Below are 22,376 nucleotides of genomic sequence, written 5' to 3' on the forward strand. Positions count from 1 at the left end.
TATAGATGTGTCATTCATTGGGACATAGGACATCATTGCACACTGATTGGAAATAGACAGGACTACAAGTGAATACTCAAAATATTTACCAGGTAAGAGAGTAATATAGCTTGCATCAACTACACCTACACGTCGGTCTTACTATCATATTTTATATCCCAATGTTGAGTTGTCCATTGGTCTTGATGTCAATAGTTTTAGAGTAAAAAATTAGATAGGCAGATGCCTGCATACGCCTATCCCATCCCTTATCGACAGTAGGCTTATTGTGCGCACAAGAAATGCATTAACATCAGACGTAAATGTTTTTTACACACTTTGATCCTTCCATTCAGGTTACATTGTTCTCTAGCAATGACCACATCAGTTTGCAACACTTGCAGTCAGTCTGAACCATTGACTGTATAAGGTCTGAACTGGTCTGTCAGTTCCCTTGGAGACGGGAAACATTGCGTTGGGAGTGCAAGGGTTGCCCCTCGTTGTACAGAGAACATTTAGGTATGTAATGGTTTCAAATACCCTAGTTCAACAAACATACGTGCTTGTATTCTGAGTTCTACATAATAGACTATTTTTCTGTGTTCTGGCTTTGTAACTTTGTAACAAACTGATGTAGCATGATGAAGCATTTAACATAGCATTAGTGTCCACAAGAAAGCAACGTTACTTCACGAGGGCTAGTTGACTTATAATTTATAATGTATATGAGTTGAGTAGCCTACACAATCTTTAAACGAAGTGCAAGGTCGTGGCTTCATATCGCGAGTTATAGCACGAAATCAGCATCAGCATCAGCATCAAAATAACCAATGGATATTTAAGGCCAAAAGTCTGCGACCGAATTCTGCAATGTTGTAGTAACCTAGGCAGGCCAGTGTTTTCACTCAGACAGCACAATGTACATGGATGCAGACAGTATTGGTTGACTCCGAGAAAGTCAGGTATTTTTCAGGACCGAAACGATATGCCTATCTTTAGGTGTGATGCACTGTGTCTTTTCCATGCAAAATATATTTAGAAAAAGAAATCCTGACTTTATTTGTTACTAGGCCTTCTTGTCACTCCGTGTTTTAATCTGTGTTTCACCCTTTCGTGCTGACCAACAGGTGTGAGATGAACTCCCACAGTGCATCTCTCTCAGTTAGGCAATGCTGGGAACAATGGCATGAGTCAGACCAGGCAGCAGATGAAGATGATGGTCTTCTAATCACAAGCATTAATCACTCCAAGGACCTAATGGTGATATGACTGTTCATGTTTAAATAGAATCAATTTAATTATAATGTGATGCAAAATGTAGAATTTGTCATCAGCTATATCCTGCCGTCTAATTGTCAGATCAGGTCTCCACTCATATCAATTTAATGTCAGATTTTCGTGTTTCTGTGTGTTTGATGTATAGTGTCATGGGTGGCTGAGAACATGTCCATATTTTTGTGTTCTATGTGCAGAGGATGCACACACTGAGAGCTGACCAGAGCTGCCAGAGCTCGGCTGACTGGTTGGAGTCCAACGGTCTGGAGAGTGCCGGCCTCTCTCTGCCTCATTTCCTGTCCTGCTGCGCCGCCTCACCTGGGTCAGTCAGTCTACAGCATGGCACCGGCCAGAACTCAGCACAGTGCAGCAGAACACAGTACAGTAGCCTACAAGCCTACAATAAACACCCCTTGTGTCTGCCATTTCTTCAGTGGTCTTGAATAAAACACCACACAGCATAGACCAGCACAAATATAATGGTAGCACACCAATACGTTTTGGAACGCTGTGCAAAAAGACAGCAGAGTGCATGGCACGGCAAATAAACCCAAGCAAATGGGCTTGTAGTCTACCAGTGCACCAAACCTGGCTGTCCAGCTTCTGACGGCAGATTATTATCTGTTGACAGCACCACTGGGGGACAGTTGGAGGTCAGTGCTGAGATGCTCAGAGACTCTGAGATGAAGCTGTACCAGTGAGTGACACTTGAATATACCACATTTGGATTATGAATTTCACTTCCACTAACATATCTATATGAATCATGTAACACGCTGGCTAAATGATATATAAATAAAACTCTTGTGAAAATTGTGAAAATCTGTTTACTAAAGCCAGTTGTAAGTCGTGATTTTGTGGTTCGGAGCTTGCTGTGTGTAAAAGGTAATAGGCTGTGGGAATATTAATAGAAAGGTGTTGTCCTTGCAGGATGATTGAGCTTTACCACAACAGGATCAGATGGCTCACAGAGGGAAGCAGGAAGGTGAGCATGTGCAGTGTTATCACACACAAGCACCAGTGCTTACTGCTGGGCTCAAAGAGCCAGACATTTCAACCGACTCGGCATTATCTCTTAACACTGCGCTTCCAAAAAGGTTTTTGGAATGGTGAGAGGCTCCAAGGTGGCGGTCTTGGTGGATGCGTCGGATGTGAACTGCTCTACAGACAGACTCATTGATCTTCAGAGGAACCTCTTGGTAAGGTTTTCTCTGCCGCGTCAAGCTAGCGAGGCCAAAAGCTCTCCAGGCGGTCACCTTGAAAAATGGCATGGCTTCAACTGCATTAGGGTTATGATGAGCTCATCTGTTTGTGGTGTTTCTCTGTGTGTGTCACTGCAGGATTTGCTCGATAAGCAGCTGCGCCACAAAAGCCGGATATGTCCCATTTCACTCGGGTCGGAGGTCGCCTCCCTGTGGGACAAGCCCAGAGACACCTCGCCCCTCAGGTGGAATTCACAATGAGTGGCCCACAAAAACAGCCACATATATGTATTGTCTGTCTCTCTCTCTCTCTCTGTGTGTGCACGCAGGTGTGTGCAGACCCCTCTCTTGAAGAGCAAGATGCAGATGAGCATGGGGCTGACACTTATATTCACAGTAATATTCAATGATCAAATATAGCGAGGGAAATTAAATTGCCATTATCTGTTGTCCTCACTGAATGTGATGATTACCTAACCTCATGAATATAAGTAGCTGTTTCAGCCTTAATCACCCAGGTCCTCAAGGAGAGATTGGAGGATGGTGGTGGTGGCAGCGGCTATATTGATTGCAGTTTTGTTCACAACTGGCTATTAACAAAGGGATATTAAATGTCTATTTTCATGTGCTGTCACTATTCTATTTCAGATGAGTCAGTGGGGAATTTTGGGGGGGGGGCATGAGAGAAGATTGTGTTCCTCCATGAAATGGAAGGGAGATTGCATAGCGAAGAGGGCAGACTAGGGGATGAGAGAGAGAGAGAGAGAGAGAGAGAGAGAGAGAGAGAGAGAGAGAGAGAGAATACTGCTGGGTTAATGAAGGTGAAAAACACCAAAAAATGTACTGTGATGTTGCCTTAAAGTTTTGCGCATTAGATTGGTTTGTGTGTATTTAAGGAAAATCCAGCTGTGTTCTATGTTCTATGTTTTAATTACATGATTTGTAGCCATAGGGATCCACTTCAGATGACACTGGTGGACAAGTTTACTGTGTGGAGTAGATAGTCATAGTAATAAAATCACTCATATTAATTTTCTTATCTACAAAGTCACTGCTTTTTTTTATATTTTAATCTAGAAGTGTTGTCTACCTCTCTCTCTCTCTCTTCTCTCTCTCTCCCTCCCTCCCTCTCTTTTCCTCTCCCTCTCCCTCCCTCTCTCTCTTTTTCTCTCCCTCTCTCCCTGTTCTCTCAGGCTACGGGAGGTCCGTGAGTGGGTCCTGCAGCTGAGGCCGAGCGGAGGCTGTAACCTGCTGCAGGCACTGAAGACAGCCTGGGCTCAGACAGAGGAGCTGGACGCTCTGCTCGTCATCTTGGGCTCCAGGTGACCGCCTTCCTCCCACAAACACAAACACAAACACACACCAACCCCAGACCCACCACACTCACTTTACACTCACATTTGCCATCGCCTTTGACATTCAGACGTGTGGAAAAGCACTTAACCTGAAGGGTTTCTCTGACGAGTGCACTTTTCTCCGAACTGGAGCTCCTTGGGAGTTGAAACTCTGAGCCAAGCATTACCAGTGCCTGTCATGTCCTTCAGATGTTTACTCAGGCTCTTCAAAGTCTGTACTGTTAAAAACATCTCTGTGTTTCTCTTAGCCCCGATCAGCCCTTAGGCCTCCTCTGTGATGTAGTGGAGCAGGCTTTTCCGGGAAGAGAGATGTCCGTCCATGTTGTGGGCTACTGCTGCAGCAATTCTGTTGCTATAGTGAGTGAAGTGTTAATTTGTTTTCTCTGATTTAGGTCCACAGTGGTTTGCATGGTCTTGTCAGTTATTATTCTGGTAACTGTCTCTCATATCTGTAGGAAACCGTGAAGAAACTGGCTGGGGTCACAAGGGGGAGCTACCACCTGTTCTCACCGTCCCTGGTAAATGGAGCCTAAATGTGCTTTTCTAAAACTGATAGTCCCGGTCCTTGATTGTGATTGGCTAAATCACGTTCGATGCTGTTGTAAAATGCAGCATAAACATACACCTTGACCGCATTTCGTTCTATATTACTGCGCTACCATAACTTGATACAAAAGTTAAAGTAGCTGCGTTGCTTGGCAACCATTCAGATAGAGGAAATATATTTCTTGGCGGAAGAATGATGATCTATGAATCGTTACATTTCTCGTTGCTGTGCCTTTACTTTATGAAACTTTGCCAGGTATTTATAGTAACAGTTTTAGAAAAGCAATAAGCCACTCGAGTCCGTAGTTTACACTGATTTTACAACATCTAAGGGGGGTTTTAGGCCTAACCATAGACTGTAAAGGGCCTAACAACGCCCCTTAGCTGTTGTAAAATCAGTGTAACCCACGGCCTCTCGGGGCTTATTGCTTAAATAACATACTGAATTCTAACTACAGAATAATGTGATTGCAGGGTGTTCAGTATTTATTTAATATATTTGAATATATTCACAATGAGTGGCCCACAAAAACAGCCACATATATTGTCTGTGTGTGGATGTGTGTGTATCTGTGTGTTTTTTATGGGTCAGGGTGTGCTGGATGATAGCACTGACCTGGAGCTCCTATGGGCTGAAATTAAAGCGGCCAGAGACGTTCTCAGCCACATTCACCACATGCGCTCTGGTCACATGGAAGATGCGGAGGTATGTATGACCTGACTCTTACACTTTTACGGTGTTTGGTGTTTTAAGCCTCCAACGTCGTCTTCCAGGTAGCGCTGCATGGAAGGCACTAGGGTTAGGCAAGGGTAAGGGTAAAGGTTAGGGTTAGGATTAAGGTTAGGGTTAGGTGCCTTGAAGGCGACGGTCGCAGCACTGCCTTGAAGTCGACGGTGGGGGCTTAAAACACCATCGAGCGACTCTTCCTTAAGATAGCAGTCAGTTACTTAGAAACAGTTACAGTATTTAAATGGGATATTCTGAACTGAAAAATATTCTTTTTAGCATTTCATAACCACCCTGAGTTTGTATAATAAGATAGTCTGCCCAGATACAAGCCTAAATAAAGCTGGTTTTAGTCAAAAGATATAATTGGAGTATAAAAAGAGATCTAACCTCTGGTTCAGATCCTGACAGGCGTGGAGGAGATTTCACTCTCTGAGAGGAATTCTGGGACAGACCATCTTAACACCCCCTTACACATCCAGCCTAAAGGCCTGCTGCCAGTTACCTCAGTGGAGTGGCTCAAGACCAATGGCTTGAAAGGTGACCTGAAATAAATATCTACAAATTGCTCTTGTGATCTTGAATTGAATTCAGTATTCTGATCTGCAGTGACAATGATCTAATAAACTCCTAGCTCAGAAGCTGGGCCTCTACCACGTCCTGGCTCCCAATGCCTACTCTCCTCTAAAGGAGTTTGTGCCCATCCTGGGGAAGACTGTGACAGCAACTGTACATGAGGTGGGTTTGTGCTTTGAGACCATGGGCTCTTTATGTCGAAATGATGTGCCCATTTGTTTTAGAATGGCATTGGTGCGATGATGACCTTTGCTGTTGTATGTGGCTGTGTTGGTTCTAGAGGGCCATGGTGCCGTTTGAGTGGCATGACGGAACCGTGAAGAACGTCCACGTGGATCTGCCGCTGTTGTTTCATTACCAGGTAGAGTGATTGCATGATCTGTCTGGCTGTTTGTTTTTCTGTCTTAGCTATTTATCCACCTATTTAGTTTATTAATTTAGTCTCGTTTGACATATCAGTCTCACACATACACACACAAACACACACTCAGGTGTGTCTTATTAACGTGTGTGTGTGTGTGTGTGTGTGTGTGTGTGTGTGTGTGTGTGTGTGTGTGTGTGTGTGTGTGTGTGTGTGTGTGTGTGTGTGTGCACGCGCGCGCGCCCACAGAAGCAGCTGCAGAGGGCCATGCAGGAGCTGGAGCGGAGACTGCTGTGGCTGAGCAGCACTGGCAGCAGGCAGATCTGGGGAACTGTGTGTGAGCCCAGGCAAGATATGCACACACACACACACACACACACACACACACACACACACACACACACACACACACACCACATCACTGCAGAACATGTGTCGACAGCAACGACAACATACCAACATACCACAACACAACACAGTACAACACAAACTACACACCACACATGCCATGCCCATGCATACATATGTCTCACCCAAGGGAAGCTCCTGGACACATTCCATGTTATGTGTAATAGGCATTTGGAATATGAAAGTGCAGTATTGTTTAGCCATGAAGTCATTACTGGTATAGGAATGTGTCATATGCTATAAAATGTCTTCTAGAAGTCAATACTCTCTCTCTCCTTCTCTCTCTCTGTGACAGGGTGCAGATTCTGGTCGAGACGTCGAGCGTGAACGATCGGCACTGGCTCCACATTCTGCACTCCCTCAGGCTACTCCTGGAAGAGCATCTCGCCAACCAGCAGAGCTTCAATGTCACCGTGTAAGTCACGGCACCCTGCAGCCTCCACACATCAGCACACATCCAGCTCAGAGCATGCTACACAACATGTGTGTGTGACAGTCCCAAGAAGCAGAAGGACGCTGATATAAAAAATATATATCTTCTGCAGACCGTCTACCCTGAAGCACAACTGCCAGCTAAAAATGGGTTTTATTATCGAGAGGAAATAGACAAGTCAGAGAATGGTCCACTTAATATCTTTTTGGCGCAATAGGGAATATTTTTGTCTAGCAGTGCATGAAAATATAACTAATTGACTTTGGTTAAAAGCCTTCCTGTGAATAAACAGGCTTAGCCTCCCATTAGTGCCAATCACTTTATTGTAGCTTTTGGGGGACATTTACATAATTTCTGTCTCGAGTGTGCTACGTTTCGCTTCACATGTTTTTGAATGGATCGGTAATATCAATTAGAGTTTCGCATTCGACTAGAATACGCAGGGAATCCAGGAAAAACAGGATGTACGATCATATCCATAATGCACTGCACCTCTGTGTGCTGTAGTGGGGGTGTTGTCTGTCACATCAGAAATGAGGATGACCTCTATACATGTCTCTTCTTGCTCTCTCTCTCTTTCTCTCTCTCTCTTTCTCTCTTTCTCTCTCTCTTTCTCTCTCTCTCTCTCTTTCTCAGGTTTGGTACAGAGGCGACGTCCTGGAGAGAGAGCCTGGTTCCTGTGTCCCCAAAGAGCCTTCAGGACGCCTGGCAGTAAGAGAGAGCTGCTTTTACGTCGTATGCTCCATACAAGCCTTTGTCCCCCGTATTTTTCCGTTTCTCCATCTCCCTCTGTCCTTTTTGCCCATAAGTGAACACTTGTTCAAGTAGGCTCTACTTACTGGACCATTCTGAGGGTTTTATATAATACACTAAAGGGGAAGAGGCGTACTGCCCAAACAAGGGATTTTCCCCCCGGGAATTTGGCTCATTTTGTGATTAGCATTTAAAGGTATATAGGTATTTAAAGGTATACAGGTATTTGTAAAGCATGCGCAATAGCAGCACAATACCCTAAAATAAATCCACTCATCACAATAAAAAAGAAGAGAAATACTCCAAATACAATATGTTCTCTTTTAAAGTACACAATTGGTTTGTCAGTGATGAGAGGTCTTTTTGTCCATCCGTAGGTGGCTCCAGGGCAGACAGTGTGCTGGGGGCCGCAACACGCTGGGGGCCCTGAGGCTGGCTCTGGAGGGAGATCATCTCAGGGCCTCTCCAACACCCCAAGGACTCTACCTCTTCACCAGCGGGATGCCTGACCAGGACGTGGTGAGAAGGAACATCTTTTTTTGCAATCACTCATGCTCCCTTTTCCTCTAGTTTCTCCTCAATTTTGTTTTTGCTATTTCGTGTTTTCCATTTTCCTTCAGCAATTTATTCATTTACTCACTGATTCATGGGAATAGGCGATAGCTGCCCTTGATTGTTTTTCATTCAATATGTCCAGTATAAGGTGTGTAGCATGCTCTTTGATTCTTGTGTGTGTCTGGGTACACGCATGTGTGGTCTAACCCCCTCCTCACCTACCCGGTTCCCAGGCAGTGGTGAGTGCGTATGTGGCGGAGCGCTGCAGCACCTTGGACGTGAGACTCCACGTGTGCCTCTTCACTGCTGAAGAGGGGTCTCCCGTGGACCCGCTGGTCGACACTGCCCAGGCCCTGCGGCAGCTGGCACAGGCTGGCAAAGGCCGCTTCCACTGGATCAGTCACACAGGTACGGCCCTCACTGCCATGCCATCTGGATTCAAGGGTCCAGAGAGGAACACTTATTTGTCATTAGCTCTTGGTGTTTAGATCAAACAACACTACTTCTGGAGTAGATGTCTAAGGAGGTATTTGACATCGCTGAGTCTTGTTGTGAAAACCCTTTTTGCAGTGCTGAAAACAACTAGGCCTCTCCGACATCCAGAGATTAGCTGCACAGCCTCAATATCTTATTCACCCCTACATTGCTTCAGCAAGTCTTGGCTCACTGAAGACTCTGTTGAAGTAATGCAGCTGTTGCAATGTGTCTTCTGACTAGTCAGTGAAGAGATGTCTTTATTTTCAAATTGACACACACACACAAAAATGAACCCAGGGGGTGGCAGGAGGGATCAGAACATTCACAAAGGCCTTTGTAGGAAACACAGAGGGAGTTAAACGGAGGCAGGCTGCACTGTGTGGCAGTCACTTCATCTTGTTAGCCCAAAAGGCCAGTTTGTTCTCATTAGCCCTAGCTGCTCCTTTTGTCCCTGCTGTTCTGGGGGTTTACCGAGGTGGTGTCTTTACCAGAAAGGCTGCCTCCATGCAGATTTCACTGCGCTCCCAATCAGTGTGATGGCTGCCCCCTGCTGAACGGGAGCAGCAGGGGGCAAAAAGGTGGGAAAACATAAACAAAGCATTGTCGCGCGCCTGTTTGGGAAGGTGAACTGACCCGAAGTGACCTGAAGTGCAAATTTCTGTTTCTGTTTGCTTGTCAGTCTGTTCGAGTCAGCAGATCTACTCCTGTGAATAGTAAAATAAAGACTTAATCGTTTCACCAACTAGTCAGAAGACACATGACTTGTGTTTTGATCATAAATGGTGCTGGACTTCATACACAATAATGCCAGATTCTTAAAGGACAATATCCTTAAAAATGAACTCAAATATTTCATGAACACGCTGTATTGCAGCTTTTTGTTATCAGTTGAGGAACATTTTAACCGTGCTAATAATATTACATGAGACCCTCATTTCTGCGTATGTCTCCAGCACCAAAGTCATTACTTGTGTTGCGTTGTGGTGTTAGTCATGGAAAGTCCGGGCATGCCCTCTCCCTGCAGGCGTTATTGAGAGTGATGACGTCAGTGCTCTAATTGGAGAAATGGAGAAGGCTACTCATTATTGGCAAAAGGTGAGACTTTCCCTCAAATCTACACCTACACCAAGCCGTCCGTCATGTACTGTACGAAGCCATAATGATCCACTTTTCTACTGATATGGTAGTGTACTGATGTGTCGTGACTCATTGTTGCTTTACTTTTAGACTGTACTGGAGAACTATCTGAAGCTGCATCTGTTTCCTCCAGAGTTAGCAATAGCATTTATCCTCATATCAAATGACTGAATCAACATCAACATCGTTGAACAGATTAAATATGTCATCACTCTGACACACAGGCAGGAAGGAATCTCACCCTTGCTCTGTCTGACTCATAAGTTGTTTCAATGCCCACCCCCATCCCACCCCCTTCCTTCCCTTCTGCAGTGCAGTGATCTGGTGAAGTCTTTGACCCAGAAGGCTTCGATCAGGGCTCCAGTTTCAAGCCAGGCTCAGGCAGCCAGTGCCTCAGTCAGGAGTGCCCAGGCTGGGGGACGACAGGAGAAACTGCCCCCACCCCGACCCACCATACTCACCCTCAAACGGCTGGTCAGAGAAAACCCACCACCTGCACCTCTCTTGTCTGTCCCTGTGTCAGCAGGACTGTGTCATCTGTGTTGCCATTGATTTTCACCTAGTGGCAAAACAGCTATTCCCACAGCTTTAGAGATGATAGGCAAAGCCATCAGTAAGAGCAGACAGACTTTTATGTCTTTGGTGACTAGACATACAGTATCCCTGTATGTGTCAACAAACACATTCACATGGAATAGAAAAAACACTTGAGATGGTTAATGTTTCGAGGAGTAGCTATTTTATGTTTGAATGGAGACAGCGTTTTTCTGTTTTCTGTTTCTGCCCACAGTCGAACAGTCGAACAGTCGAACCAGACAAAGGCTCCCCACAGAGAGCAATAACGTGGCGTCCGAGCAGTGCGAAAGCTGTTATCCCCCCAGGTGAAACTGCTGCTCTGCATTTTAACGGGCTTTAAGAAGAAACTGCATCAACAATATCTGCCATAACTAAAAAATATACCCATTCTTTTAAATTGCCCTTTCTAGAGGCTTGTTAGGGGTTTATTGTTCCATTATATTCCATTCTTTGCCAAAAGAGAATAAGAATAAAATATGTAAACTAGAAACATTCAAAGTGGTAATGACCTTTCAAAACGTTATCACAGGATTGTTTGTAAACATGTTATTGTTTCTCACTCCACTTGTTTTGAAAAGTACCCAGTATTTTTACTTTCTGACATATTGTCTGTTTTTCTCAGCAAATCTAGTAAATGGTTGGAAGCCAGTGGAAAGTAACCTCAAGCGAAAGAAAGTCAAAACAACTCAGTCATTCTTTTTCTTAGAAGATGGCAGCATGGGTAAAATAATTTGTGGCAATTTTTAACACTTATGTTGATTTCCAACTTGTATTTTACAGTTTATTTTTCATTTATAATAGGGATGGTTTTCAAGGCTTACCCAAAACCAAGAGGCGTTCGAAAAGGGGTTACTTCAGTAAAGCTTCCAAAACGCGAAGAGATTTGCTCAACTAAACAGGTCTCGTGATCCCAAGCGTTGGACCAAGCTTTTTTCTCACAAATCTTTCTTCACTCCGTTCCATTTAAACAAAATGACATCACACTCAGATAAGCTGACCCATTTTCTTTGTGCTGATTAACAGTGGCTGAAGCGATATGGAATCAGGAGCTTGCGGCTTGATCTTCACAAGCTTGTCTCGGGCCCTGACTGCGTTCACCATAAGAAGCTTGTGCCGGTCATCCAGCAGAAAGGCCCTGCAAAGTACTGCGCCGTCCTTCCAAGCGTGGAACTGAATGTGAGTGAGAGATAGACAAGACCACTGGAGAATAACTAGCCTAATACAATCATGACAGAGCATCTCATTGGGAACGCTCCGTGGCCTTATACTGACACCATGGAGAAAAAAGAGACAGTTATCATATCTGTTGTGTCAGAGTGGGTACAGTGATCTTGAGGTGTCCAAGCTGCTGTATACTGAACAGGATACACAAACCTGCAGTCTTTAAATATACTGTATATCCTATGAGCAGAACAAAAGCTCATTACCCTTCTGTGTTACATGGTCATGACTCATTGAAGTCATTAGACCAGAATGAAAACTGTGAGTATTGTCAAGTTTGTCGTTTTGAAAATGTTCTGCAGTCCCTCAACACATGGCCAGAAGGTGCTTTGTTTGTCAGCGTTCAGCAGTGTTCTGATGTCATGTGCTCGTCACTGATCATTGTGGGTGGGTGGTTATCTCATCTGTGCGCGTGTGTGTGTGTGTGTGTGTGTGTGTGTGTGTGTGTGTGCCTCAGGGCAGAGTGAGGCACCTTCAGCTGACCCCTGCTGAGCTGAGACAGTACCTGACCGAGGCCCAGAGGCTGCTGCAGCGCTACTACCACAGGATGCAGTGGCTCCTCTCTGGTGAGCTACCACAACCTCTCTCTCTCTCTCTCTCTCTCTCTCTCTCCTTCTCTCTCTCCCCCCCCTCTTCCCCTTTTCTCTCTCTCTCTCCATCTTTTCTCTCTCGTCCAAACATTAAACTCAATTAACCCACATAAATTCGCTGTGCTTGTACAGACATTGGATTAATTAAATTCACTTCCTGTTTTCATTCAAAAGGACATACAGTACCTTGAGGGCATACATGCCATAGAACAGGGTGTTTTCACAGGGAATTGAGTCATGAGTCATGAGACACACACCAAGTAGAGGAGCCTTAAGACCATCTGACCTTTCCCCTGTAAATAATCATCTTTTAATCATCCAGTATACTCACTCAGTCTAACTGACAAATGAGTGACAATTTTATAGCCATGCGAATGCAGTCCTGTCATACACGAGGTGGTCCACAGGAGGTGCATAGAAAGCTCTGCTATCACTGAGTAAACGTGGGAACGTGCAGCTCCAAGTGAGGCCTGGCCTTGGACTGCTGCAGAGAGTTTGACAACAGTTTTGTGCTCCATTCTGCCTCTTCTTCATGCACTCTCTCCCTTCCTCTCTCTCTCTCTCTATCTCTCTCTTCCTCTCTCTCTCTCTCTCTCTCTCTGTCCCTCCTACGCCCACGCTGGCTGCATTATTCATCGTTTCCCTGCCATTTTCGAAAAAGGACTTCTTGACACCATTCGCATGAATGTTGGCCCTTCATCGTTGCGGCTCGTGTGGCTTCATGGAGGAAGCCGTGGAGACCACTTAAAAGGAGCCTGCATGGCAATTTAGCCCTGCCTGGCTTCTCAAGGCCACGCATCACTAGTGAAAGCAGAAGAAAAGACGGCACCTGGCATGTTCTAAAAGACAGCGGCGTTATTCAGCGGTAGAATAATAATTTCATTTATCATTTGAATTGTATTATAATATTGAGCGCCATTCAGTGGCATGGTGATGCTGTGAATACTGTGTAGATGTAATGAAGAATCTCCCATGTCAATGTGTGGGTAAGTGGGCTGAACCTTCAGTATTAAGGCCTGTCTACCCTGCCAATAACTAACAATAATGGTAAAAACTATAGTTTGTAGTATATCTATACTGTAGTTAATTAGAATGACGGCATCCACATTGTCAATTTATTGTGCTTATAGAGCGCCAAAACATTACACATGTATCATGGCGCTTCACAGAATGTAGGCAATCAGAGAAAAAAGGAAAGAAAGGAAGAAAAGAAAGAGAGAGGCCCATGGGTAACAGGGGCGAGGAAAAACTCCCTAGAATTGGAGATACATATAGGAAGAAACCTCAAGCAGATCCACGACTCAAGGGCCTGACCCATCTGCCTAGGGTCAATACAGGACAGTAAGGTCTGTATACATGACAAATGCATATGATAGTCAGGTGTAGAGAATAAGACATGGTGTTAAAAGCACTTGAGCTGAAAGTTACAAGAGGTGGGATGATTACGTATCCGGTATGATAATTCATTAATCCTGATTTAGTGACAGAAAGTTCAAATAGTCCAGCGTTGGAATTGTCCAGGGGAAGGGAGTTGTCAAGTGGTGGGTCGGCAGACGGGCCAGTAATCCGGGCAGAGTTGTCATAGGCAGGTGATGGGTCGCTAGTCAAGTCAAGTCAAGTCAAGTCGGCTTTTATTGTCAATTTCTTTACATGCACTGGTCATACAAAGAATTGAAATTTCGTTTCTTACTTTCCCATGCAGACATAGACATGCTTTAAATACAGACATAGACATACTATGGACATAGCCATAGACAATAAACATTAAATTAAAGTGCAAGACTGAAATATAGAACATGTATGTATCAAAATAGAAATATAGGACATATATATATATAAAAAAAATAGAGGTAGTTGTGTTGTATATTTCTATAGTCTTAACAGTTACATGAAGTTTAAACTTGTGCTTGTGTGACCTGTATATTTACATTGATATGCAGTATGTAGTAATTCAAGTATATCAGGCTTGATGTGAAGCAGCAACACGTTTGGCTGCGCAGTCACAGTGCAGTTCCACATGGCGGTGTTGGGGGGGGGTTTGGTAGACAGGATCCTAGTTTCCTAGGTTCCTGGTTGGCTGGTGGGTGGGGGGGGCTGTCAGTGATGGGAGAGTGGGTAGAGTGTTCAGCATCCTGATTGCTTGGTGGATGAAGCTACTTGCCAGTCTGGTGGCGCGGGAGCGGAGGCTCCTGTACCGCTTTCCAGAGGGCAGGAGGCTGAACAGTTCGTGTGCAGGGTGGGTTGTATCCTTGACAATCATTAGTGCTTTGCGGGTGAGGCGGGTGGTGTAAATGTCCTGCAGGGAGGGGAGTGGTGCTCCAATGATCCTCTTAGCTGTGTTAACGGTGCGCTGGAGGGTCTTCCTGTTCTGATCTGTGCAGCTTCCGCCCCACACTGTGATGCTGCTGGAGACGATGCTCTCGATGGTCCCTCTGTAGAATGTAGTCATGACAGGAGGCGTGGCACTTGCCTTCTTCAATTTGCGCAAGAAGTAGAGGCGCTGCTGGGCTTTCTTCGCCAGTGATGCTGTGTTGGTGGTCCAGGAGAGGTCGTCGCTGATGTGCACCCCCAGAAATTTTGTGCTGCTCACTCTCTCCACAGCATCTCCGTCGATGGACAGTGGTGGCAGTACTGGCTGTACGGGCATCCAGATAGGAATTGAAAGTGTTGTGAATCAGCCTCATTTCTGTAAATGTACATACTGCGTACTTCTTATGGTCATCTGTGATTTTTGTACCAATGTGTACCCTGTGTATGTCTCTGGTCTGTATGCAAGCATCCTTTGTTTATCCTTGAATTCAATGAAAGCTTGTCTAGAGGCCTTTGCCTATCACCAGGTGTGAAATGTTAATGTTTGTAGAACAGCATGTGTCCAGGCCTCTGAGGAACTTCCCAGGAAAGGGGGTAGTTTTAATTAAAAGACAATAGAAGCTGACCAGACCTGATGAAGGCCTAATCCTCATCCTCCCTTTCTATTGCATATTCAAACTGGGTTGGACCTAGAGGTCACTCCTTCTCTATGTGTGTAACTTTAAATATGGTAGACTGTTTCTGTATAGTCAGAGAAGTCAGAGAATACTGAGAATCTGGTGAAATCCATGATGGGGTGAAACAAACATGTTCTTCTCTCCCTTGAGGGCCACTGGCCCCTCATTGAAAAGAATAAAGCCTGGATCCTGATCTTGCATCGTCCTGATTGTGTTTTAAGAGAAATATGGTAGTAAAAATATACTATCAGAATAGATAGATAGGAATCCAGATAGGGGGACAGTAATAGGGCAGTTGAGGATAAGACTTCAGGTGAGATGGGTGAGAGGAGGGCCAACACACGGATGGTTGATGACTGGTGATGATATACCTTACAAGTGAGGTACAGTAAGGGGGAAGAAAGAGAGATGTAGAGTGGGTTAGTAGAGTGGGTTACTGAAAATCAAAATGGTTAATGTCAATAAGTAATCAGTGGTACTATATATTGTTACAGTATACCATAGTGAGAATAAGCAAAAGAGGGAGAGAGAGAGAGAGAAGGGGAGAGAGGGGGGGGGGGGGGGGGGGGGGTTGTACGGCGTGACACATGAAAAGTCCATGACAGCACTATGCTATAGCAGCATAACTAAGGCATGGTGAGGGGTAGTCGAGACCAGCGCAGGTATGGTCACATTGTGTACTATAATGACAACGACTTGAAGAGCACTATCCTTGGGGATTGCATTCACAATGATTTTGTGAAAGCTGACAGCAAATCAGAATCCATTACATTTTAAACATTACGTAAATTAACATGAAGAATGTTGCTGAGAGTCTTTCTTTATCATTGGTCAGTTGGTTCATAATACAGTTAAAGTTATCTTTACAGTTAGTGTGGACATGATGATAAATGGGGCACATTTTGAGCAATTTTGCTGGGCAACCACATAACCAGTTCCATTTATTCTGATTGGATGATCATGATGATTTGCCTACTGGTGATTAAAGTTCTCCAGAAAATAAATTGTTGCCCAATATCAATGAGAACATGCCAGAACCACAATAATGAGGAAAAGATATATCAAAAAGGTGCCCCATGTCTCATCAGCTTTAGTGGGGTGTTTGTGTTCAGGAAGCCGGTGCGTATTTGGGGCAGTGCTGGAGAGCTCGGCGTGCTTCCTGCTGGATGTCTCCGGCTCCATGGCCCCCAACCTGTCAGAGCTGAAGAGGGAGCTGGCCTCACTGATCTGGGAACAGCTGCACAAGCGAAGAGTGAGGTGAAACTGACAGTGAAAGAGTGTATACTCACAAAAATAGATATACACACACATGCACACAGATAATATCTCACACTATACATACCTCACATACATAGGTGTCAAACATGCCCTCAGCCATGTCTTATTCAGGTGAAAAAGTCTGTCAACAGGCTGTCATACACACATACACCATCAGCACATACACCAATCATGTAGACATTCACACATTTAGTATACTGCATTGAGATTCATAACATGCTCATAGGATAAGTGCATTCTCCAGATTCACCCTGCTGGCGTTCTCGGGGGACGTGAGGCCCTGGCGCCCAGAACTGGTGGAGCCCACTGACGAGGCCTGCGGCCAGGCAGAGCAGTGGCTGGCCCAGCTCACCTCACACGGGGGGACCTGCACTCTGGAGGCCCTGCAGGTAACACCTCCACACCACACTGCTTGACTGCACTTATATTTTGCCCACATTGCACTCACACTTGCACCATGGCGCCCCTTTTGTTGTTCTATTGTCCAATATTAGTGAATGACTATTGTACGTTTGTAAGGAACCTCCGTAGTGAGATAATGGTACCAGGTTGCACACAGCAACACAGATATTTTGGCATTAGACAAAGACATTAACCTCAACCTTTAAACCGATTTAATAGAAAAACAAAAAAAATAAATGTCCAAAAAAATCCAATTTGCATAATAATTTGGGACACGTTGTAATGATGTAGATTTGTGAGTTGAGTTTGTGTCTGTGATCCTCCAAGGTGGCGTGTGGGCTTGGAGCCCCTCTGGGCTGCTACGTGATCAGTGATGGGAGGCCCGACTCCAGCTGCAGTCGCCTTCTGCAGGAGGCAGAGAGACTGACCACCGGGAAGGACATTACCGTCCACACCATCGCATTCCACTGTAGAGACAGGTGCTGCAATATACCTGGCTTACGGCTTCCACACACAGTTGCGTTCCGTCAACGCATGCCAATGGGTGTTCCCGACGGTAGCTATGCAAATGACTTAATGCAAATTACTTAACCCGTAATTTGATTGGCTGGTGCCGTCTGCTGTTCGCTTGTTCGCATTTTGATTGACTGGTGCCATCCGTCGGTGCAGCAAAATTTGAACTCCTTAACGTGAGCGACGGGAGCAACGCGACGCAACGGACCCACAATTCAGTTCGGCAACGGATGACGTAAGCCCATGTCAAGTGAACGGAATGCGTATCCAGCACTGCAACGCACGCAACTGTGTGTGGGAGCCGTTAGTATCCAATATGCCCTTCAGCATGGACTTCCAGTCCATATTTTACATAAAAGCATTGTGCAGGCCAGGGTCAGATATTGTTTTTCATATATGCCTGTGTACATACTGCATTGTGCTGATGTATGTAATATGCTTGTGTTCCTGTGACTCAACTGGTATAGGATGTACGGCAGGTAGAGCTAAGAGCTCACAACACCGGCATCATGGATTTGACATGCATATGGATGAAAATGTGTCTCAACTGCGCTGCAAGTGACTTTGGAGAGAATACAGTGGAAATACATCCGTAAAGTGCTTGCCATTTCATTTTTTCTCACAGAGCAGATAAAGAGTTTCTGAAGACTCTTGCACATAAAACAGGGGGGCGATTTCACTGTGCCCAGGAGGATGCCAAAGCCATAGAAACCCTTGCCGCCTGCAAACGGTGGGAGAGCAAGTTGAATGAGGGGCACGTAAGTAGCCCACACTTCTAACATGAGTGTGCATAGTGAGCTGTGAGGAGCTGGTTCTGACTTTCAGGCTGTAATTCGGTCCTTGCTCTGCAGGAGCTCACCGTCCCTGTGTTCGAGGGAGACGACTTGAAGAGACTGGGGGAGGAAATGAGCAAACTGATGCAGTTCCAGGTGGAGGCCCGCGGTTTCAGGTTAATGCTTTATCTGCTTTCACATGCCCTCCAATTACTCACTGAAATATTGAAACTAAGGCTAAGTGGCCCAGATGTTTTATAAGTTCTCCTGGAATAGTGTAATTTATTCATGATCGTTAAAAGTGTTGGTCAAACTGAAAGGATGTCTTTTGTGTGTCTTAACAGAGACATTCTATTGGAGAAGAAGAATCATGAAGCAACTTGAGTGGAAATGATGAACTTAATAGACAGGTCATCTGCCAGAAAAATTAGAGGGAGAGCAGCTTCACAGAAGAGAACTTCTGACGGCAAATTTGAGGAAAAGTTGGTAAACCACCCTTCTTACCTTATTTGAGGGTGCTGATTCTGAATATTTAGTTTACCAAGCTCAATTCTGAGTTCTAAGCCACATAATCAGCATTTTAACATAAAATAGTGATTATTTTTGCTTATTTTTCCCTAAATTGGGTTAATTTCAAAAGTAATCACTAAAACCAAATAAAAGTGTTCTCTAAATACATGTTTGAGCATTAAAGAAGCCATACTATAGTTTATAAACGTATTTAATGGGAACATGATTACAGTTAACATGTAATAAACTCTGAAATTCTAATCAAAACACAACCATATTTTTTATTGCTAACATAGTGAGTCACTCGTGGTGTTTAATGCATTTCATCACAATAACAAATTGCACAGATAACCTTCAACTCAGAGTATATCCTACAGTAGGCTACATATGAACTTAGATAGCGGGAATAAGCCTAATGCAGAACTGCATCTACCGTCAGCAACAACCGTCAAGTAAAAAACATTTTACTTCTAGTAACACTGGATTTGGTATGTGTGCTTGCCTCCATACTAGAGCTTGATAATGTGCTCTTCTAATATGCCATTGAGCAGCATCACTTGTTGGTGGTAGAGCCTCAGATCCTCAACATCTAGTGTTGTCACGATACCAAAATGATGACTTCGATACAATACCTGCCATAAATATCTTGATACTCGATACTGAAGCGATATCCAAATCCTAAAATATCTGGAAAAGAAAGGACGAAGGCCTCCTCCAAGTGTATTGAGTCATTTGTGTTGAATTTGGTGCACGTTTGGTCAATTCTGGGTTTCAAAATTCTAAACTTCCTACATAATTATTATTTTTGTAGTCAGTAAAATAGTAGTTTGTGTGTGATTAAGTCCTTTATTGTTTGTTATAGCTCATTTATATTGTGTGATGTTTTGGCAATAAATTACCTTTAAAGGGACACCAGGCAAGCCTGATGCTTTTTCTCTACGAAACTCCCCCTCGCTCGGTCTGAAGCTCTTTTCCTTTTCTTTGCATCTTCCGTCAAGGGTTTTTTGCTGCTTCTTCGCCGGCTCTGCCATTATACACACGTTTGCAACAAACGCTAGCGTTTCGTTAGCCTGCCTCTGTGCTGTAAACTGATCCTGCTTCGGTCGGCGGGTACAATACACTGAACTTGCAAGCGGGATATTCTTCCTACAGGCAGTAGGGGCGGGCGAGAGAGTCTTCATTCGCCCTGTAATGAGTCATTTAACCATATACCGACTTACGAAGATGAGTAATTAACACAAAAACGTTGCCTGGTGTCCCTTTAAATAGCCAAAGTAGGCTAGATCAAAGTCAGTGTTCAAATTACTGCATGCAAATCACTTAATGCTATGCAGAAGAGCCTAATCTTTAGGCCATCTGATGTAGGCTACCCTAGGCCTTCCTGTGTTTATGGGATTTCTTTGACAGTTGCAAAGGGAAAAAAGTGAAGATAGTCTTCTTTGCTCCCAGTGTAATTTAATAAGTACGTTTCAACCACTCTTTGGGTCTTAATCAGATAGGCCTACACCATTATTACATTACATTACATTTGGCTGACACATTTTTAACCAAAGCGACTAACAACATGGTAACAGTTAAGTTTTAAAGCAATTCTCTCAACAATTTTAGGACAATTTAAAAACAGTAGACTACAGTAAGAATAAGTGCATCAGTAAGTGCTGTTTTTAAACAGTTGAGTGTCAGTTCAAGACGGGTGGTAAGTGCTAGGATCAGCAAGACTTGTTGTAAGTGGTGCTATGAGAGGATATGTTCTCTAAAGAGCTGGGTCTTGAGGAGTTTTTTGAAAATGGAGAGGGATGACCCTGCCCTTGTAGGAACTGGCAGTGTGTTCCACCAACGAGGAACAACAGATGAGAAAAGTTTGGATTGGCCTGAGCGTATCTGTTGCAATATCTGTGTGCATTCCTACATTAGGTCTACTTTCCTGCATACTTCTTAAATGTGCTGCAGTCAGATGGGTGTCCTAAAGACATAACTAAATCTTGAGCATCTATTACCAGTGTTGAATGAGCAGTTTTTGCAGTGATCACTACTGGACATTCCACATTGCTACACAGCACTTGAGTGAGAATAAGACTTATTTCCACTTCACAAATAACCATCGCTATCTGCAATAGCTACAGTACAGGGACATTAATCAGTTCATAGCTGAGGATAGGTCCACTTCCCTTTCAGCATCATATACAGTAATGATGTACTGGAGAATGTTTCTTTTTGTTGCACTATAAAGGATATCTTGTCTAAATGTTTTGCAAATAAGGCAATCTCCATAGCACTCTTCAGCAACCCTCAAACATGCACACTCTTCCATTTTTTTGCATGGCTGGAATTTGAATGATAGGAAAGAGCACCAGTGAGATGTTTTAACTATGCAAGCACAGTCGCCTTTACAGTAAAAAAAATACAGTGTAAATTATCTGTAAAGACCGACAACTGTTCATAATAGTTAGTGACAAAGTACTTTCTACAGAAAAATGAGCAGTCATCTACTATTCTATCAATTTATTATCAAGGAATCTATTTTGCTTCTAAACGTCATACTGAATTTTAGCTATTATTTCAATTTATATTTTAATTTTAGCTTATTTTCATTTGCTACTTGAGGGTCATTGGGGTAATTCCTGTCCTGTCCCACAACATATCTGATACATAAAGAGTATATTAATGCCTTTTTATTTGCAATTCCTATGATATCTGATGGCAAAACCAAAAAGTATGTGAATTATGCTAATTATGCTAATTAGCAAGCTTAAAACTCAAAATTGAACTTGCTAAACAAAATATTTGAATTCAGCAACCTCAAATTGTGTGAAATAGCCCCTTTACCGACTTTTCCTAAAATTTGCCAACAGGACTTTTTCTGAACGTTTGTTAGCTATCTGCTCTCCCTCTAATAGGGACATTGTCATTAAAAACAGTGTCATTTTAGCAAGAAACTGTCCCCTTATTTATTAACAACTTTAAATGAGTAAAAATGACACTGTGTTCCAAATTATTATGCAAATTGGATTTAAGTGTCATGTGAAGGTGATATCAATGAAGGGGTCCTATATTGACATGTAACTTGGCCTGTTAAGATGTTTTTGATTGAATTAACTTTTGATTTAAAATAAAATGTCTTGAAACTCGTGCATAATAATTTGAAACAGTGCATTTTGAGTTTTGCATTCTTGAAAAAAAATACTGTTATCATTGGGAGGCTTTTTCAATAAAATTCAAATTATACTCTAATGGTGAATGACTTGAAAATGTTACTGACTGTCATTTGCATCAACTATTTAGGAAAATCTGAGAAAAATGTTTGTATAATAATTTGGAACACTGTATAATTTTCGACTATATAGGACATAAACCTCCTAAAACCAGACTGCATGTCTAGCAGGTTGTTCTGATATAGGAAGTCACAGACTTGCTTGAAGACCACTTTCTCCAAAACCACCAAGACAGGAAGAAGGGAGACAGGTTTGTAGTTCTTCACATCAGTTGGACAAAGTGTACTTTTTTAGCAAAGGTGTGACAGGATCCAAAGGGCATTTTGTTTAACGATTTCCCTATTTTTTTCTGGTAGATGACCTATAAACTGAAGTGAATAGCCTAGATCTCAGTGTTGTGTGTAGGCCTACAGAGCAGCACCTGTGGTATTTGAATTCCAGGGCATAAACGTATCAATGGTTTGGAAATAATGAAACTGGTAAACTCATGCCATGTTTTAAAGAAATGCAATCAATGACGTAGGGGGACC

The 22,376-nt window shown here is 43.6% G+C and overlaps 1 protein-coding gene across 2 annotated transcripts; it reads left to right on the forward strand.

The window, feature by feature from the left end:
- Positions 1–335: 335 nt before the first annotated feature.
- Positions 336–18,613, forward strand: vwa3a (von Willebrand factor A domain containing 3A). 2 transcript variants are annotated; one of them, XM_042086235.1, is made up of 32 exons: positions 336–498; positions 1,107–1,239; positions 1,452–1,576; positions 1,886–1,951; positions 2,185–2,239; positions 2,352–2,453; positions 2,595–2,701; positions 3,650–3,778; positions 4,060–4,168; positions 4,267–4,329; positions 4,950–5,063; positions 5,486–5,624; positions 5,719–5,822; positions 5,941–6,021; positions 6,271–6,368; positions 6,725–6,844; positions 7,499–7,573; positions 7,993–8,134; positions 8,404–8,578; positions 9,672–9,742; positions 10,097–10,258; positions 10,575–10,665; positions 10,983–11,081; positions 11,162–11,259; positions 11,384–11,536; positions 12,039–12,147; positions 16,271–16,415; positions 16,681–16,825; positions 17,166–17,317; positions 17,977–18,109; positions 18,203–18,300; positions 18,469–18,613. In XM_042086235.1, exons 2-32 carry the CDS (start codon positions 1,114–1,116, stop codon positions 18,506–18,508), a joined length of 3,426 nt encoding a protein of 1,141 aa, XP_041942169.1. In that variant the 5' UTR covers positions 336–498; positions 1,107–1,113; the 3' UTR covers positions 18,509–18,613. The 2 variants fall into 2 exon arrangements, with proteins under 2 accessions (XP_041942169.1, XP_041942168.1); XM_042086234.1 differs by lacking the exon at positions 336–498 and adding an exon at positions 868–941.
- The last annotated feature ends 3,763 nt before the right edge of the window (positions 18,614–22,376 follow it).

This window comes from Alosa sapidissima, chromosome 3, assembly GCF_018492685.1.
Source record: "Alosa sapidissima isolate fAloSap1 chromosome 3, fAloSap1.pri, whole genome shotgun sequence".
NCBI classification, from domain to species: domain Eukaryota; kingdom Metazoa; phylum Chordata; class Actinopteri; order Clupeiformes; family Clupeidae; genus Alosa; species Alosa sapidissima.

What these genes read in the sequence shown, in the direction of transcription:
- vwa3a (XM_042086234.1), top strand. Translation starts at nt 907, where the DNA reads ATGCAGACAGTATTGGTTGACTCCGAGAAAGTCAG. An exon ending in ACCTGTTCTCACCGTCCCTG is followed by an intron (nt 4,330 to 4,949) that starts GTAAATGGAGCC and finishes TTTATGGGTCAG; the next exon opens with GGTGTGCTGGATGATAGCAC. An exon ending in CTACTCATTATTGGCAAAAG is followed by an intron (nt 9,743 to 10,096) that starts GTGAGACTTTCC and finishes TCCCTTCTGCAG; the next exon opens with TGCAGTGATCTGGTGAAGTC.